General features: G+C 41.9%; 2 protein-coding genes across 2 annotated transcripts in view; one reads left to right on the top strand and one right to left on the bottom strand.

Moving 5' to 3' along the window:
• FIRRM (FIGNL1 interacting regulator of recombination and mitosis) overlaps nucleotides 1–2,036 on the bottom strand; it is a 50,321-nt gene extending 48,285 nt beyond the window's left edge. Inside the window, exon 1 of the mRNA XM_052653423.1 lies at nucleotides 1,926–2,036. Coding sequence (XP_052509383.1) covers nucleotides 1,926–2,036 — 111 coding nt within the window. The remainder of the gene's footprint in view (nucleotides 1–1,925) is intronic.
• Nucleotides 2,037–5,977: 3,941 nt separating this feature from the next.
• On the top strand, nucleotides 5,978–7,191 carry METTL18 (methyltransferase like 18). The gene has a single exon (XM_052654209.1). The coding sequence runs from the start codon at nucleotides 6,073–6,075 to the stop codon at nucleotides 7,189–7,191; it is 1,119 nt and encodes a 372-aa protein (XP_052510169.1). The 5' UTR covers nucleotides 5,978–6,072.
• The last annotated feature ends 12,499 nt before the right edge of the window (nucleotides 7,192–19,690 follow it).

Here is a 19,690-nt window from a genome sequence, read left to right as displayed (position 1 = left end):
TTTAGCCCTTCACTGAATGCTTACTATGAGCCAGGAACTATTCTAAGTGCTGGAGACAATGCAGTGAAAACAAAATTCCTGCCTTTATGAACTTCACAGTATAGTGAGGAAAAGCAAAAAGGAAACGAAGTAAACAACATAATTTCTATTAACGATCTGACTGCTCTTTAGAAAACTGAACAGAGCAATGCGATAAGTATTACTGACTGGGTTTGGGGAAACCACCTAAAACTGAAGACTCTGAAAGGGCTTACCTGAGCAGGTCACATTTGAGCTGAAACCTGAATAATGAGACCTACCAAAGGCTGGGAGAAGAGCTACATGGAACATCAACAAACATGAAGATCCTAAGGTAGGTGAGCTCCATGTATCTCTGGTTAGAATGTAGTGAGCTAAGTAGGAGAGGACAAGGCTTAGAACATGAGGAGACTTGAAAGTAAAAGTTTAGATTTTATTCCTAATTTGTTAAGAAGCCCTTGTGGTAAGGGGCGCCTTAAAAAGGAAATGACATGTCTTTCAATATGAACTGTTTTCGGAGAGATTGTAAAAGGACATGAGTAGAAGCAAGAGAACTATTAACTACAGCCCAGATGAGAGGTTATGGGGGTTTGGAGCAGTAACAGGAAACGGGGATGATGGATTCAAAATATAGTCTAAGGGCAGAAATGAAAGAACTTGATTAAAGGTTTTGGCTTGTGAAACCATTTAAGAAGCCTAGGCGTTTCGGTTCTTTCGAATTTTGAGATGAAACTTAAAATTTCATCAAAAGAACAGGATTTGGTTCTTTTGAATTTTGAGATGAAAACCAGGAGGGAATGTTGACTTTCTTTGGGGGGGGGGGGGGCAGGAATAAAAATTTTTGCTTTCAATTAATGAAATCCCCTATAAGCTTGAGGGGGGAAAGAGGAACCATGTTCTTTGTTCCCCCTAAGCCTAACACCCTGCCTGCTATGAAGTTTTTGAGAAGGATGGCTATTTGCTGCAGGAATCAAAAATCTTTTAGGACAGAAATTCCATATCTGCACAACAATTAAGAAAGGGTTTTGGCACTGAAGTGGGATTTTGCCAGTGTCCAGGTGAATGATTTCTTTGTGACAGTAATATCTACATTTGGCTTTATCTGTAAAAAATTATTTGTGCAGTGCTCAGAATTTCTCAAGTGAAGGTCTTGTTTTTGAGTGCAGTTTTATGTTTAAGTTTTCTGTGCTCAAAGCTGTTTAAAAACAAAAAAAAAGTTACCCTTTAACATGAAGGGCTAGGCCTCCACATACATTTGCAACCAAAAAGGGATTCAACTACTAAACGGCCTGCACCTGAACAAAGCAGTCATTAAAGTACCTCAAACGCAGCACATGAAACCCAATTAGTAAACGAAGCAACTCCTCACCAGCAATAAAACAAGAGGTTTGAAAACCGGACGAGAATAACATTTGAATTTGCTTAACATCTTTTACACACCGGGCACCATGGCAGAACTACGTCCTTTAATTCGATTCTACCACCCATTTTAGAGATGAGCGCTCGGAGTATCTCGGTCTCCACTCCTTCACCCAGAGTCGGCTCACCTTACAGCTCAAGGCTAAGTTCCTGTCTCCCCCGCTCTCCACCAGGCAAAAGTCATCACACTTAACTGCACGTACAGAGCAACTTGAAGGCCCAGAGAAGTGGAAGAAAACAGCATATCCACTGCCGAAAACCATTGTAAGAACACCGGAGAGCCCTCCCAATGCCAAAGCCAAGCGTGACTTTGGCCTCAGCACCCACGGCTCTCGCTCGCCCTTCATTTCCTCGCTTACTCATCTCACTGTCAACAAAGAGAGAAGGTTGAAGTAGCATGGACCCAACAAGGCCCGCAACGCGTTAGATGAGACAGAAGGCTGGAGACCGGCCCCACAGCCCTCTCCAGGTGGAAATGACAAGGATATAAGGAGCCGAGGCAGGACAGACGGCAATTCCCGGCGGCATAGTTCCTCCGGCCAGCTACTTATTTCTTCCAGTGGAACCGCGCTCGCCGGGACAGCGCGTTCCTGAGACATGCTTCCGTCCAGCAACAAGGCTTCAAAACACTCCCGCCAGAGCCAAGACCGGAAACTCCCAACGTCCCGGCAGGCCTTGCGAACAAAGACCATAGAGAGGAAGGACGCCGCTTTCCTTGGTGAGCCCGGGCCCACACGACTGGGAAGAAAGCCGGGCTTGTCTGGCCTGCGGAGGACTCGATTCACTGGTGCACGTTTCCGGTCTGGCGAATCTGGCCGGAGTTCTCCGCGAGGTGAATCGGTAGTCCGCCGGGCGACGAGCATCTCCAAGTTTGGGTCGCTGTCAACGTTGCTTTGAGACGCTGTGGGGAAGGTGAGGGCCGAGAGTCCCCAGATTTACAACCTTCCATCCCATGGGGCTTTTTGGTTGCACATTTGGGGTTGGGTTTGACCTGGGCACGCGGCCAGGAATGACTGCAAGTCCCGCGGTGAAGTGGGATAGAAACAGACGCCTTCCTACCCACTGAATGTGTTGACCCTACTCTGTACATCTTGTGTAATGGGGCTAGAGACCCACCTGTCAGAGTTGGTGTGCAGATTGAACTCATGGTATATATTAAGTGTCTAACACAGTAGATACAGAGAAGACCCTCTTGATTAAGTTGCTTCCATTTTCTACGGGCCTCTCCACACGGTTCAGTACCCTTATTTTGTGTCAAGCTAATCTTTACTAATTACTCCAGAGTTACCTCACTCCCAGTACACTTAGGGCTGCTGATCTCTGCTAAATGTTTGTAGTTAGGTCATTTGGATGAATTTACACACATCAGCATACCTGTGCATGTTTTTAAAGGGATGCTCATTCAGCAAAATACAGTCCTGAAGTCCTGTTACTTGAAATGGTAACAGACGTGAAAGGTTGTTGTTGAATCACAATGCCGGATTCTTGGCCCCCGGAGGAGAAGAATTCAATCCGGGGCCAGAGACAGGCTTGATTGCTCAGAGCTTTTGTGTAATAAAGTTTTATTAAAGCATAAAGGAGATAGAGAAAGCTTCTGACATAGGCATCAGAAGGGGGCAGAAAGAGTACCCCCCCCCCCTGATGTTATATATATAGTCACTGAAAGTGAAGTCGCTCAGTTGTGTCTGACTCTTTGCGACCCCGTGGACTGCAACCTACCAGGCTCCTCCATCCATGGGATTCTCCAGGCAAGAATACTGGAGTGGGTTGCTATTTCCTTCTCCAGGGGATCTTCCTGACCCAGGGATTGAACCCGGGTCTCCCACCTTGCAGGCAGACACTTTAACCTCTGAGCCACCAGGGAAAAGGAATATCTCAAAACTCAGAATGGCACCAGGCTCCTCACCCATAAGATGCATTTTGGGATAAGCTTGGCACCAAATGGTTTATCTTGGGCCATAAAATGATTAACTTGAATCTTGAAGGGCAGATCATCATACAAATAGTTTCATTTACATAGATTAGAGGAACAATATCTGAGTATAACATACTGGTTTATCAAGTAGGTTCTGAGCCAAAAGGCAGAACTGACTTGAAGACAGAGTTTGGGATAAATGCATAGTACATTAGCATAGTTTAAGATAAACATTTCCATAAGAAAAAGGCATTGGTTATCTCTAGGTTTGAGAGTAGTTAACTTCAGGTGAAACCAGGTGTCATGGCAGCACAGAATTTTAAGAGAAACCTCCATTTAAATTTGTATAGAGAAGGAAAAACTATCCCTAGTTTGTTTCCTCCTGCCGCTTAAGAGAGAGAAAAATGTCTGACACTTGCAAACTATTTCCTCTGTTTGGAGACCCCTGGCCTTCCTGCCTGTTAACCTCTCAGACTGAAGAGATTCTCGCAGTTTAAGAGTTTAAATATTATATGTTTGGGCAGGGCCGTGACAGTCACTAAGCTGAATCATTTTCTGCCCGAGAATTTTGGACTGTATTGTTTTTAATTGTTGCTGCTGCTGCTGTTCTTTTATTTGTTTTTAGAGTTTATTAATCTTCAGCTTTTGAACCCTGAAGGCTGTGTGTGTTTCCAAATCTGTCTCCCTCTCTCTCCACAGCTTTCATAGAAAAGCTGTTGGTGGGGGAGGGTGGAATGTTTCAGTTCAGTTTAGTTCAGTCGCTCAGTCGTGTCCGACTCTTTGCAACCCCATGAATTGCAGCACGCCAGGCCTCTCGGTCCATCACCAATTCCCGGGGTTCACTCAAACTCACGTCCATCGAGTCCGTGATGCCATCCAGCCATCTCATCCTCTGTCGTCCCCTTCTCCTCCTGCCCCCAACCCCTCCCAGCATCAGAGTCTTTTCCAATGAGTAAACTCTTCACGTGAGGTGGCCGAAGTACTGGAGCTTCAGCTTTAGCATCATTCCTTCCAAAGAACACCCAGGACTGATCTCCTTTAGAATGGACTGGTTGGATCTTCTTGCAGTCCAAGGGACTCTCAAGAGTCTTCTCTGACATCACAGTTCAAAAGCATCAATTCTTCGGCACTCAGCTTTCTTCACAGTCCAACTCTCACATCCATACATGACCACTGGAAAAACCATAGCCTTGACTAGACGGACCTTTGTTGGCAAAGTAATGTCTCTGCTTTTCAATATGCTATGTAGGTTGATCATAACTTTCCTTCCAACGAGTAAGCATCTTTTAATTTCATGGCTGCAGTCACCATCTGCAGTGATTTTGGAGCCCAAAAAAATAAAGTCTGACACTGTTTTCCACTGTTTCCCCATCTATTTGCCATGAAGTGATGGGACCAGATGCCATGATCTTTTTTTTCTGAATGTTGAGCTTTAAGCCAACTTTTTCACTCTCCTCTTTCACTTTCATCAAGAGGCTTTTTAGTTCCTCTTCACTTTCTGCCATAAGGGTGGTGTCATCTGCGTATCTGAGGTTATTGATATTTCTCCCGGCAGTCTTGATTCTAGCTTGTGCTTCTTCCAGCCCAGCGTTTCTCATGATTTGCATAGAAGTTAAATAAGCAGGGTGACAATATACAGCTTTGACATACTTCTCTTCCTATTTGGAATCAGTCTGTTGTTCCATGTCCAGTTCTAACTGTTGCTTCCTGACCTGCATACAAGTTTCTCAAGAGGCAGGTCAGGTGCTCTGGTATTCCCATCTCTCAGAATTTTCCACAGTTCATTGTGATCCACACAGTCAAAGGTGTTGGCATAGTCAATAAAGCGGAAATAGATGTTTTTCTGGAACTCTCTTGCTTTTGTGATGATCCACTGCATGTTGGCAATTTGATCTCTGTTTCCTCTGCCTTTTCTAAAACCAGCTTGAACATCTTTAAGTTCATGGTTCACATATTGCTGAAGCCTGGCTTGGAGAATTTTGAGCATTACTTTACTAGTGTGTGAGATGAGTGCAATTGTGCAGTAATTTGAACGTTCTTTGGCATTGCCTTTCTTTGGGATTGGAATGAAAACTGACCTTTTGAAAACTAGTCAATCTAATCACATGGACCACAGCCTTGTCTAACTCAATGAAACTAAACCATGCCGTGTGAGGCCACCCAAGACGGACAGGTCATGGTGGAGAGGTCTGACAGACTGTGGTCCACCGGAGCAGGGAATGGCAAACCACTTCAGTATTCTTGCCTTGAAAACCCCATGTACAGTATGAAAAGGGAAAATGATAGGACACTGAAAGAGGAACTCCCCAGGTCGGTAGGTGCCCAATATGCTACTGGAGATCAGTGGAGAAATAACTCCAGAAAGAATGAAGGGATGGAGCCAAAGCAAAAACAATACCCAGTTGTGGATGTGACTAGTGATAGAAGCAAGGTCCGATGCTGTAAAGAACAATTTAAATGAAATGTGTCACTTTGCTTCTTAATAACAATTTTTTTTTTTTCTCTAGAGCTGCACTGAAAGAAGAGCAAAGACCTCTTAAAAAGTCATTTGGAAATAGCTCTGAATATTTGTAACTGTATAAGCAGCTAAAGAGAAATAGACCTTCAGCAGAACTAACAGAATAATCAGTTGAGGCAGGTTTACATGTGTGTCATCAGTTCTCTCCAGAAGTTCAAGAAGTTTCCTTAGAGTTTAACGGTTGTGTGCATTTTATGAGAGAATGACTTTTCAATTTAATTTCACTATAGAAGACCATCTGGAAGATGAATTAACATCTCTTGGAGATGGAGCTTTGGCCCTACATTCCTCACAAGAGTCTTCAGTCTCAGAAAGACAGAAAGGTACACACAGAGACAAAAAATGTTCCACAGAACAATCTGACTTGCAGGACCATTTGTGGGAACATAAGTCAGAGAGAAATGAGGCTCCCTCTCAAGACCCAGACAGCTCATTTGGTGCAGCTAACAGTTCAAGTAACTTGGAACCACACGAGGAAAAGCCCTGCTTGAGAGTTGCCAAAGAGCATGCTATGCCTAAAGATTTAAAGAAAGTGTTAGAAAATAAAGTCACAGAAACATTACCAGGTCTCCAACACGTTAACATATCAATTATGAAAACCACCTTGTTGAAAGAGAACTTCCCTGGAGAAAACATCATTTCAAAAAGCTTTACTTCTCACTCTGACCTGATTTCAGGTGTTTATGAAGGAGGCTTGAAAATCTGGGAGTGTACCTTTGACCTCCTGGCATATTTGACAAAGGCCAAAGTGAAATTTGCTGGGAAAAAAGTGTTGGATCTTGGTTGTGGATCAGGGTTGCTGGGTATAATGGCACTCAAGGGAGGTGCCAAAGAAATTCATTTTCAAGATTATAACAGTGTGGTGATTGATGAAGTAACCTTACCTAATGTAGTGGCCAACTCCACTTTGGAAGATGAAGAAAATGATGTAAATAAACCAGATGTGAAAAGACTCAGGAGATCAACAGTAGCACAAGAGCTATGTAAATGCCGCTTCTTTTCAGGGGAGTGGTCTGAGTTTTGTAAGCTTGTACTGAGCAGTGAAAAACTCTTTGAAAAATACGATCTCATTCTTACCTCAGAAACTATTTACAATCCAGATTATTATGGTCCTTTGCACCAAACATTCCTTAGATTGTTAGATAAAAATGGACGGGTGCTTTTGGCCAGCAAAGTACATTATTTTGGTGTGGGTGGAGGTACTCATCTCTTTCAGAAGTTTGTAGAAGAAAGGAATGTATTTGAGGCTAAAACACTTGAAATAATCGATGAAGGACTAAAGAGGTGCCTAATTGAAATGACTTTTAAGTACCCCAGTTAATGTCCACTGAGTGTCCTAAGTGAAATAAACAGAATAACCAAAACCTTAATTTGAATTATTTCTGATTTCTATTATTTTATTTCTGAAATTATTATGTTTAATTTTGTTTAGCCAAATAAGAGACCAACTATATACAACACTTTACTTGCTAGGTGAGACAGAGAGTGTTTCTGAAGAGATTTGAAGAGATTTCCTAGGAAGTCATTTTGTGAGAAAGTTTTCTATTCTCCACTTTCATTCTATTTAACCTCTCTACCACCTTTGGCATATAAATTTGCCATTTCTTACTTCACATTTGAATTAGTGTTTCTGAGCATTTGAAGAGATTTCCTAGGAAGTCATTTTGTGAGAAAGTTTTCTATTCTCCACTTTCATTCTATTTAACCTTTCTACCACCTTTGGCATATAAATTTGCCATTTCTTACTTCATGTTTGAATTTCTTCCCAGTCTTTGTTTCTGTTCCCATGGAGTGCCTGGTCAATCACCATGCTGTTCACTTTAAAGGCATGCATGCGTGCGTGCATGCATGCTAAGTTGCTTCAGTCATGTCCAACTCTTTGTGACGCCATGAACTGTAGCCTGCAAGACTCCTCTGTCCATGAGGTTCTCCAGGCAAGAATCCCGGAGTGCGTTGCCATGCCCTCCTTCAGGGGATCTTCCTGACCCAGGGATCGAACTCCCATCTCTTACCTTTCCTGTGTTGGCAGGTGAGTTCTTTACAACTAGAGCCATCTGGGAAGCCCAAAGGTGTACATATGCATTAATAAATGGTTCTGAACCTAAATATTAGATCGGAGGTGTTAAGTAACTAGGAAGAGGTTTTGGGCTTTTAAAATATTGATTTATCTTATATAACAAGAATCAGAATGCTGAGCAGTTGAATTCACACTGAGATGGAAGAAATAAAGGGGAATCGTGATAGTATAAAAGTGATACATAAAGCTTACAGTGCTTGTAGCCCTTTTGTAGCCAAGTAAGTAGGAGATCCTAGGGTCTTGGTAGGAAAAAGAATAGAAAAAAAGAATTTTGAAAACAAAATTTCAGACTCTAAGAAGTAAACATTCTTCATTCTTTAAGTAATAGGGAAGAGAAGAAGAGATAAAGTATTTTTTATTTTAATGCAAAATTTTTTACACTTAACGTACCTGAAATTGGAATTTACCTTACTTAACTGCAATGCTAGAGATCCAGGTTCAAACTCTGGGTCGGGAAGATCCCCCGGAAAAGGGAATGGCAATCCACTTCAATGTTCTTACCTGGAGAATTCGATGGGTAGAGGAGCCTGGCAGGCTACACTCCTTGGGGTAACAAAGGGTCATACATGACTCAGCGACTAACATTTCATTTTTCAACCTTACTATCTATTGTGCAACTGGCAGCATTTTTTGTCTTTCTTGGAGGTAACTAAAATAATGGTACAACCCGGATTCAATGAAATGTGATAAATTAGGCAGCTTGTCTACTTCTTGCTGAATATTTATAATCTTACAAGGTATATATCATCCGTATTTTAATAATGATCATAATAGCTAACAGTTTTCAGCATTTACTATATGCAGGGTAGAAGGGATTTACATACACTGACGTTTAATATTCATAACAGCTCTGAATTACAATTACTGTCTCCATTTTATAGATAAGTTGAGACTCAAGAAGGTAATTTGATCCTTATCACAGTCCTCATATTCAGAACCTGAATCTGAACTAAAGTCTTTTTTAAAAGGTGGTGAAGATTTACTCTTCACCACCCCAGAGCTCTTAACAGTGGCTTACAATGCCAAATATTTTAGGACCCTTTTATTATTCTGAAATGAAAGCCACATTACATGCATGTTTAGTCACTTCAGTCATGTCCAACTCTTTGCAACCCCCTGGACTGTAGCCTGCTAGGGTCCTCTGTCCATGTGATTTGTGAGAACACACATGGGCTGTGTTTTTATTTTATTCTCCAGAAGATCTTCCCAACCCAGGGATAGAATCTGCATCTCTTAATGTCTTCTGCTTTGGCAGGTAGATTCTTTACCACTAGTGCCACCTGGGAAGCCCCAACTTATTTACATAAATCACTAGAAGAATTTTTTTGTAGTCATAATTTTTCCAGTAGTCATGTATGGATGTGAGAGTTGGACTATAAAGAAAGCTGAGCACCAAAGAATTGATGCTTTTGAACTGTGGTGGTGGAGAAGACTCTTGAGGGTCCCTTGGACTGCAAGGAGATATAACCAGTCCATCCTAAAGGAGATCAGTCCTGAATATTCACTGGAAGGACTGATGCTGAAGCTGAAGCTCCCATACTTCAGCCACCTGATGCAAAGAACTGACTCATTGGTAAACACCCTGATGCTGGGAAAGACTGAAGGCAGGAGGAGAGGGGACGACAGAGGATGAGATGGTTGGATGGCATCACTGACTCAATGGACATGAATCTGAGGAAGCTCCAGGAGTTGGTGATGGACAGGGTAGCCTGGTGTGCTGCAGTCCACGGGGTCGCTCAGAGTCAGAGACAACTGAGCAACTCAACTGAACTGAAACAAAATAAACCCTTAATGCATTTATCATATGTATATATATATGTGTGCATATATACATGTATAAACCTACAGTATGAAGAAAGTCATTTATAAACACATAATTTGTGTTCCTTCAGGTAAATGCACAGGTGCTGCTGCTGCTAAGTCACTTCAGTCGTGTCCGACTCTGTGCAACCCCATAGACAGCAGCCCATCAGGCTCCGCCGCCCCTGGGCTTCTCCAGGCAAGGACACTGGAGTGGGTTGCCATTTCCTTCTCCAATGCATGAAAGTGAAAAGTGAAACTGAAGTCACTCAGTCGTGTCCGACCCTCAGCGACCCCATGGACTGCAGCCTTCCAGGCTCCTCCTTCCATGGGATTTTCCAGGCAAGAGTGCTGGAGTGGGGAGCCATTGTCTTCTCCGAATGCACAGGTATAGCTGCTGAGAAAATATGTAGTAGTAAGATGTTTGTACTTAAGACATGATTACTGTCAGTGTCACAGCTACAATTCCAGACCCACCTACTGGATAAGGCAGGATAGCCCTGACAGCAGGTTTGGCTATTTGAGGAGGTGCAAAGCATTAGATAGAGTCCCATGACAATGGTCAGCATCAGTGATTTTGAGACAAACAGATATCTCTCCGTTCTCTGTGATGAATTAGACACCCAAAGAGGTGTCATCCAGGAGGCTTCTCCAGAAGTAGAAGGGACACGGCCCTGAACAGGGGCTCAGGGAACAATTTCAGCCCCAAGGGAGGCGGACCTAGTGAAAACAGCAGGAGTCAAAACAGAAGCCCAGTCCTGGGAACTAGATAATCCTGGGCATTAAAGATAATTCTGGAGGTGACCGCTGATCGGGAGCATATCTACCTAAGATAGCTAGCAGCGAAAGAGACTAGAGATAAAATTATGGATATAAATCCAAGAGAAGGATGCATAGCATAGTACACTTTGTCATGTAAATAGCTGAATCATTTAAAGAAGCATCTATTAATATGTCAAGACAATGAGCTTTGGAGTTCAATACTTGGGGTAAAATTCAGTTTCCCCAACTAGAGAGCAGGGTTTGTAGTAGTATCTCTCTAAGAGAAATCTTTTTAAAAATCATAGTGAATATTGGGAAACTTTCAGGGAGTTTGGAGTTTTAGAGCATGAACCACCCATTCTTATACTGGTGCCTTTCAATAAATGCTGCACTTAACCACATGCACACAAATCAACATGATTACTATGGATAAATGGAAATTATTATGGTCATGAATTCTCATAGTATTTAGTCACCCTGTTTCCTCAATCAAGTAGGAAGCCTTATTCACTTTTGTTAAAAATTGGGTTTGAGACTTTACAGTTTACAAATCCCAGTTCAGAACCTGGAGAAATGAATAGCTTTAAGAACTTTCACTGCCCAAGGCCAACCCTCATTCTCTCCCTCCACAACCCTGCCCCCTACTTTACCTTCAGTTTCTAAGTTGTCTTTTTATTTTGAATGCTTTGGCATTACAGAGCATTAAGGATGAAGAAGAATGCATCTTGGAAATCTGTTTCTAAAAACTCAGTTACATGCAAGTTGTGTTCTGCCTTCAGTTCAGTTCAGTGGCTCAGTCATGTCCGACTCTTTGCGACCCCATGAACTGCAGCACGCCAGGCCTCCCTGTCCATCACCAACTCCCAGAGTCCACCCAAACCCATGTCCATTGAGTCAGTGATGCCATCCAACCATCTCATCTTCTGTCATCCCCTTCTCTAGCTGCCCTCAATCTTTCCCAGCATCAGGGTCTTTTCAAGTGAGTCAGCTCTTTGCATCAGGTGGCCAAAGTATTGGAGGTTCAGCTTCAACATCAGTCCTACCAATGAACACCCAGGACTGATCTCCTTTAGGATGGATTGGTTGGATGTCCTTGCAGTCCAAGGGACTCTCAAGAGTCTTCTCCAACACCACAGTTCAAAAGCATCAGTTCTTCGGCACTCAGCTTTCTTCACAGTCCAACTCTCACATCCATACATGACCACTGAAAAATCCATAGCCTTGACTAGACGGACCTTTGTTGACAAAGTAAATTTCCCATTTGTCAGATTGCCTGTGCCCTTAGCTCCCTTTCCACTGCCCCACAGAGGCTCCCTGCCAGTAGCTCAGAAATTGTGGAGGGTTGAGGAGGAGGCTGTCTCCCTGCAGACCCGGAGCTGACACACTGTCTTTGTCAAATGCAGTCGCCAATGATAGGTGTGCTGTTCTGTCCTCAGGGGAGATGGGTCAGATGGGGTCAGCTGCTCAGCTAGCGGATACTTCTTAGTACCATCCATAGTGTTTTATTCAGGTTTTATTAGAGCTTCAGTTCAGTTCAATTCAGTCGCTCAGTCGTGTCCGACTCTTTGCGACCCCATGAATTGCAACACGCCAGGCCTCCCTGTCCATCACCAACTCCTGGAGTTCACTCAAACTCACGTCCATCAAGTCGGTGATGCCATCCAGCCACCTCATCCTCTGTTGTCCTCTTCTCCTCCTGCCCCCAATCTCTCCCAGCATCAGAGTCTTTTCCAATGGGTCAACTCTTCACATGAGGTGGCCAAAGTATTGAGGTTTCAGCTTCAGCATCATTCCTTGCAAAGAACACCCAGGACTGATCTCCTTTAGAATGGACTGGTTGGATCTCCTTGCAGTCCAAGAGACTCTCAAGAGTCTTCTCCAACAAGACAGTTCAAAAATATCAGCTCTTTGGTGCTCAGCTTTCTTCACAGTCCAACTCTCACATCCATACATGACCACTGGAAAAACCATAGCCTTGACCAGACGGACCTTCGTTGTCAAAGTAATGTCTCTGCTTTTCAATATGCTATCTAGGTTGGTCATAACATTCCTTCCAAGGAGGAAGCGTCTTTTAATTTCATGGCTGCAATCACCATCTACAGTGATCTTGGAGCCCCCAAAAATAAAGTCTGACACTGTTTCCACTGTTTCCCCATCTATTTGCCATGAAGTGATGGGACCAGATGCCATGATCTTAGTTTTCTGAATGTTGAGTTTTAAGCCAACGTTTTCACTCTCCTCTTTCACTTTCATCAACAGGCTTTTTAGTTCCTCTTCACTTTCTGCCATAAGAGTGGTTCCATCTGCATATCTGAGGTTACTGATATTTCTCCTGGCAATCTTGATTCCAGCTTGTGCTTCTTCCAGCCCAGCATTTCTCAGGATGTACTCTGCATATAAGTTAAATAGGAGTTTAATGAATAGCTATTTGAATAAAAAGAAATAATAAGAAACCTGTGTGACAACATAACCTTGATTCTTTGCTTACACCCTAGCCAGAATTTCCTGAACTTCTCATCCTATGTTATGGTTGCACTGAATTTGCTGATATTAAATTTTTTCTTTGGTTAAGTGCAATTCAAAATTACCATCATAACTTGCGTGCAGCCCAGCAGAGAAAGTTCTCTGTGCTATAAAAGACTCCATTTTTGCAGCTCTGGGATGTAGCTTCTAGTCATCCAGGATGTTTGGGGGAAGCCGCAGTACGGTTTATCACAATTAGATAGTCTCTCACAATTCCCTTTGCTGTTTTCTTAAGGGATTAAAAGTGAACTCAGATAACCTTTAAAAGTAACTTCATCCTCTATACAGGAAGTTGTCAAAGTGCTTTTTCAGGAGAAGGAGTAATACTTGATTTGAAAGAAACATTAAAAGTTACAATAATAACAAACAGCTTAGTAACCTAAACATTTTAAAGGCAGTGTGTCAGTTCCGGGTCTGCACGGAGACACCCCCATCCCCACCCTCCTCAGTTTCAGAGCTACTGGCAGGGAGCCTCTGTGGAGCAATGGAAAGGGAGCTAAGAGCACAGGCAATCTGAAAAACAGGAAGTTTGAAGGCAGAACATAGCCGGCATGTGACTGAGTTTTTAGCAACAGATTTCCAAGATGCATTCTTCTTCATCCTTCATGCTCCGCAATGTCAAAGCATCCAAAAAGGACAACTCTTATCCCTTATAGAACAAGGTAAGTGGCCAGGAGGGTTATTATGATCTTTAAAAATACAATCAAGGGGATGCTGCCTCTTTTTCCATGGTATATATTGATGGGATGGAAAAAGTCAATGTGAAGCCTTGCCTTTGGCAGTGTGTAGCATAAGCCTTTGCAGTAGAATCGGATGTATTGGGTGTCTTGGAACCCAAAGTGCTTTGGGCCATGCTGCTGCTAGACTGTGGTGCCTTTGTGTAAACAAAAAGACACTCTACCCTCCAGGCAGGCTTCCCAGATAGTGCGAGTGTTAAAGAACCTGGGTGCCAACGCAGGAGACATAACAGGCACAGGTTTGACCCCTGGGTCGGAAAGACCTCCTAGAGGAGGGCATGGCGACTCACTCCAATATTCTTGGCTGGAAAATCCCATGGACTGAGGAGCCTGGCAGGCTACAGTCCATAGGGTCACAAGGAGTTGGACAAAACTGAAGCGACTTTGCATGCCCTCCAGGCAGATTCAGCCTCAGGTTGAGAACAGAACTGGCAAGTGCAATAGGGCTGTTTTCAGCTCCATGTGCCCCTTAACACTTCTTAGTGGCCCTGCGCTTTAGCCTTACAAACTTCCACAACTTTCTGACTCATAAAGGATTGGAAAATGGGCAATAAACTGATGAACACCAAGAGAATCAGGTAGCATCCACTAAATACAGGAAGTGAGGAACTGTCAGAGACAGTGCTTTTCTTTACTTTTCTTTTCTCAAGGTGATTTACAGCCTTTCTGTCAGGGGCAACCAGCACAGTTTGATGGCATTAAGGTCGGAGGGATCTAACTGTGCAGCAGGTGAACTCACAGGAAATGTTTGAACTAGGTGATGAGCTGCCGAGACAAGTATTCCCATGTGATCTCCCCCTGCACACTGGACACTGCACCAGAGGTTGTCAACATGAGCAATGAAGGCAGACAGCGACTGAAACCTGTCCATATCACCCCATCCAGAAGTCTTAGAGGTTCCCTGGAGGGCTCAGATGCATAGCAGGTGCATGATTCTGAAAGCCTCCTAACACAGCATATCCAGTTAGCCATATAGCGTGAGTGTAGCTCTAGCAATTTTCTCAGTCTGCTCTAAAATTCAGCAGGTCCCCACCAGCAAGATTCAACTCCTGGTCCCAATATGATGAACAGCAGTCATTCAACCAGCCTGATCATATGTCACATTTGAGGCTACAAAGAAATCAATGCCCCAGAACCTGCCAAGAACAAACCCACCCACTGTGAGAAAATTAGTCAAAGAGATAAATAGAAAAATGTATCATCCTCATTCAGTTAATGGAAATCTGAGGTAGACAAGGCCAAGACTTGACAGCATTCTTTAGGGGTATCTAAAATTTTCTAGAACTCAAACCTCTTGTAGGTCTTTGCTGTTCTAAGCTAATCATTTCTTGCTATAAACTTGACTCTGAACTTTTTTTTAATAGCCTGAAAAAAGTGTTTGGGCTGGGGAGCAATTTTTAGGAAAGATTTTGTATAAAAAAGTAGAATAGAGGACTTCCCTAATGGCCCAGTGGCCAAGAATCTGCCTTCCAATGCAGGGGACATGGTTGGATCCCTTTTCCGCGAATGGATATCCCACATTCCCTGGGGCAAATAAGACAGCAATGTTGCAACACTAGAATGCCCTTGCATCTTCAACTCTAAAACCTGTGTACCACAGTGAAGACCTGGCATAGCAAAAAAAAAAAGAAGGTAGAATAAAGCCCTAGAAGCTCAAAACAGACCAGTTAGTCACTGGCACACCACATTCTCCGTAGCCTATCCCTATGCCAGTTTTGTTTTTGTTTTAAATCATTGCTTCCCCACCTCTGTGTCTAAGGAATCTTCAGAAGGAGCTACATTTTCAGTGATACGCTTTTCTTCCCTTAGCTTTTCAGGAATTGAACTCTGCCTCCTGTCTGCTTTGCTGTTTTCAAGCTCCTCCAAGATTTTTACAATAAGAACCAAAAAGAGTCTCTCTACTAAGGAAAATAGCTCAGAGAAACATTTTCTCAGAAGAGTGGCACACGTTTCTAGTGTGCTGACATCTTAGTACCTTTTATTTTAAACATTAAATGTTTTAATGTTAAATTTATTTTAAACATTTTTCATTTTCTCAGAGTAAGAAAAATATCTTATTCTATAAACTTCCCCCCAAATACTTCAGAAACTCTTTTGTCCTGTATCCCATAATGTTGTAATTCAGCAGAAAGAGATATAAATCACTAGATATCTTTATGTCTTGGTAATTTTAGTTTCCTAACTTCTATTATCACCATATAAACATTTTACCTGATTCCTTAAAAATAAAGGAAAAAGCTAAATGTCAGACCCTGAATGTGAATTGCTCTACCATAATTGGTCTAATGAGGCATTTTGGTTAAATTTATTCCTGGATATTTCATTCTTTTGGATGGAATTGTGAATGGGATTGTTTTCTTTATTTCTGTTTCTGATAGTTCATTGTTAATCTGAAAAAGGAGACAAACAAAACTCATAGATACAGAGAACAGTTTGTCAGAGGGGAAGGGGGTTGAAGGGGTGGGAGAAGTGGGTGAAGGGGATCAAGAGGTACAAACTTCCAGTTATAAATAAATCATGGGAATGTAACATACAGCAATGATGACTATAGTCAATAATATTGCATTTCAAATTTGAAAGTTGCTAAAAATTAAGTCTTTTAAGTTATCTTCAGAAGAAAAAATTTGTAACCTTGTCTGTTACAGATGGTAACTAGGCTGATTGTGATAATATATACAGATATCGAGTCATTATGTTGTGCATCTGAAACTAAGATAGTGTGTATCAATTATACTTCAATTAAAAAAAAAGACATCTTAGATGGGCCCACTGTTTGATCACACATAAATATGCACATGATGTTTTGGCCTCTCAGGAGTATTATAGTAATGTTACCGAAAGGTGTGGGGTGCAGCTGCTCACTGCCCCAAAGTCAATAAACAGGCCAGACTGGTGGAAAGGAAAGTTTGCTTCATTTCAGATGCCAGCAACTGGGAGAGGAGGGCGAACATCTGTCCAAAGGCTGACCCCCTTCCCACCCCCACCACCCCTGACAAGGAGGAGGTGAGAGCTTTATAGGCTGAGGGAGGGGGCTACATGCAGAAACAGTACAGTCAGCTCTGACAGTCATCCTCAGATTGGTCATTGGTGATCTGACAAGCACCATCTTGGTTATTTTGCTATGTCGTTCCTGCGTGCTTAGTTGTATCCAACTCTTTGTGACCCTATGGACTGTAGTCGGCCAGGCTCCTCTGTCCATGGGGTTTTCCAGGCAAGAATACTGGAGCAGGTTACCATTTCCTTTTCCAGGGGATCTTCCCAACCCAGGGATCAAACCCCATGTTTCCTGGATCTCCTGCATGGCAGGCAGATTCTTTACCCACTGAGCCATTGGGGAAACCCCTGGTTATTTTAGGTACAATTAATCTTCAGTTCCAGGGTTGGGTTTTTTCCATTTCTTTGAGGTCAGTTCTCATAACTGGGCAGCTTACCTCATGGCTACAGCCTGGTCATCATGTAATCAACTTCTGCTAGTGGGCCTTTTGCTATCTATCAGACAGCTCACAGGACATGGTTCAGAATATTATCTATAGCCCTTGAGAAGGAACTAAAGGTCCTTGAGATGCTTAATGAGTACATTATTATTATTTGGTCTCCTTTGGCTGTTTTCCTTTGTCTGTGAATGTGCTCATTTCTCTGATTAAAGTTATTTTTTGACTGAAGTTTTCCACAGACAAAAGGCAGGCAGAGGACCTGGGGGGAGGTTCTGGAGCGGGGAGGGTCCTGCTCTGGTTCAGTCCCCCCTTTTCTTTGATACTCCTCAATCTTGTGGAGGCACAGAGCAAGAAAGGGAATATTACTTTGTCATAGTACCTGGACAAACATTTGAAAATTACTAGACATATTACAATGAGGGTAATAATCAAAATGCATCTTTGTATTGTTCTCTGAATCTATTTTTCTTAATGGTTAAAGCAAATGTACAATATACATTTGAAAGTGAAAGTGAAGTTGCTCAGTCGTGTCCGACTCTTTGCAACCCCATGGACTGTAGTCTACCAGGCTCCTCTGTCCATGAGATTTTCCAGGCAATAGTACTGGAGTGGATTGCCATTTCCTCCTCCAGGGGATCTTCCTGACCCAGGGATCAGAACCGGGTCTCCCACATTGTAGACAGACACTTAACCATCTGAGCCACCATGGAAGTTATACGATATACATTTAATAGGCCACAAATAGGCTGTTTTGGTTAGCCCAAAGTTCAAAGTAAATCATGCATAAGCCAGAATGATTTCCCCACACCTCAACATGTGAAAATTTCTTTCATCATTTACCCTTTTCAATTGTAAATCTTTCCATAGAAATTGTTGATAATCAGTATATTTTCCCAGCATTGCCAGGGTGGCTCAGTGGTCTGCTCTGGGTCTATCCATGTCCCTCGGTTCTAGACCTCCTTTATGTTTATGTATCTGCCTAGTTGTCCACATTAGGGGAAAACTAATCAGGTATCATGGAGAGGCTCTGAAGTATATTCATAGGGAAACACTTTATAAGCCATGCATTTTAACATTTATACCCAATTGTCACACAAACACTGGACATGTGCTTTAAGCAGTGAACTTAAAGCCATCAGTGCTGCACATCGTGAGCAGTTATCCTCTGTGACAACTTTACTGGACAATTTTTCCATAATCTTAATCCTGACAATGTACAAAATTCTTTTCTCAAAGTTTCTTTTTCACAAATCTTTTACCATTTTATGGATCCAAACAAATTTGTCCTGTATTTTCCCATCCAGAAACAAACAACTGTAGGACAAAATTATTATCATTTTTCCTCAACAAAAAAATATTTCCATTCTTTATACCTTCTCTTCACTGAAAACACACATATCCTACTTGCTTTACACACTGAAATGCTTCCCTTATCATTTATACACATCACAAGTTTTAACCCTGAAAAACCTTAACAAAAACAAGAAACAAGTGATTGAAATGTTATACCAGCATTTTATGATTGGAAAATTCAAGAACATATTCCATAACCTCTAAAAACATACATTTTTCATATCAAAATTTTTCCTAAATGTGGTACAGGTGGTGTGTTTATAAATCCAAACATTTTTAGTTTCCTTCTTGGTCTTGCAAAACAAAAGTAGATACATTTAGATTTGTTGGATTTGTAAGCACTTATTTTTTAAGCCAATTAAATGGATCTCCTTTACAAATTAACCTCAGCAGTATTATCCAAAGACAAAAACACATATTCAGACATATAGACATTCAGACAAACAGAGATCTCATTGTTTCACCTTTTTACATTTCATAAATTAGACATTGTGATTAAACTTTATCAGTTTATTAATAATAGTCAGAATAGTTGAATTTATACTCTCAATGTTAAAAGGCTTCCCTTTTGTTTCCCTTGGCTTAAACTTTTACTATTTAACCCAAGGTTAGAGTCCCAGGCAAAGTGGTCTGTGTTTGTATTTCAAGGACATGATAAAATCTAACTTCAAATTTTCTCCTAGGCATATTCATTTTCTTAGTGTCTGAAAAAAAATGTTTTATCAAGCCAGGTTTCTCTAACTGCATATGCAAAAAGAACAAGTTTTGTAATTTCAAAAGAGTTTCATCTTAACCAATTTTCTCTGGAGTCTAAGGAATACTGTTGTCATACATTGTTCAGAAAAAAATCATCTTTCTTTTTCTATAGTCATAGTTTTATAGCTTGACTTTTTCTTAATGAATTGAACCTGATTTTCTCATTTTACATAGGCAACAATAATGTCAATCACAGAAATGGAATACCCAGTCACACATCAAACAACAGATCTGTCATAAACCCTCTCCATTGGTGACTGGTACGGAGTCCCAAACAAACACTTCCCCAACACAAATGATCCTCAACGATAGTCAGTTATCAGAACCAATTGGCAAAAATGCCCAAATGACACTCAATGCTCACAAACAGTCCTCAAT

The sequence above is a fragment of the Budorcas taxicolor genome, chromosome 16 (assembly GCF_023091745.1).
Source record: "Budorcas taxicolor isolate Tak-1 chromosome 16, Takin1.1, whole genome shotgun sequence".
In the NCBI taxonomy this organism is placed as follows: domain Eukaryota; kingdom Metazoa; phylum Chordata; class Mammalia; order Artiodactyla; family Bovidae; genus Budorcas; species Budorcas taxicolor.
Note: the sequence above shows the minus strand (reverse complement) of the source record. Positions and strands in the feature narration are given on the sequence as shown.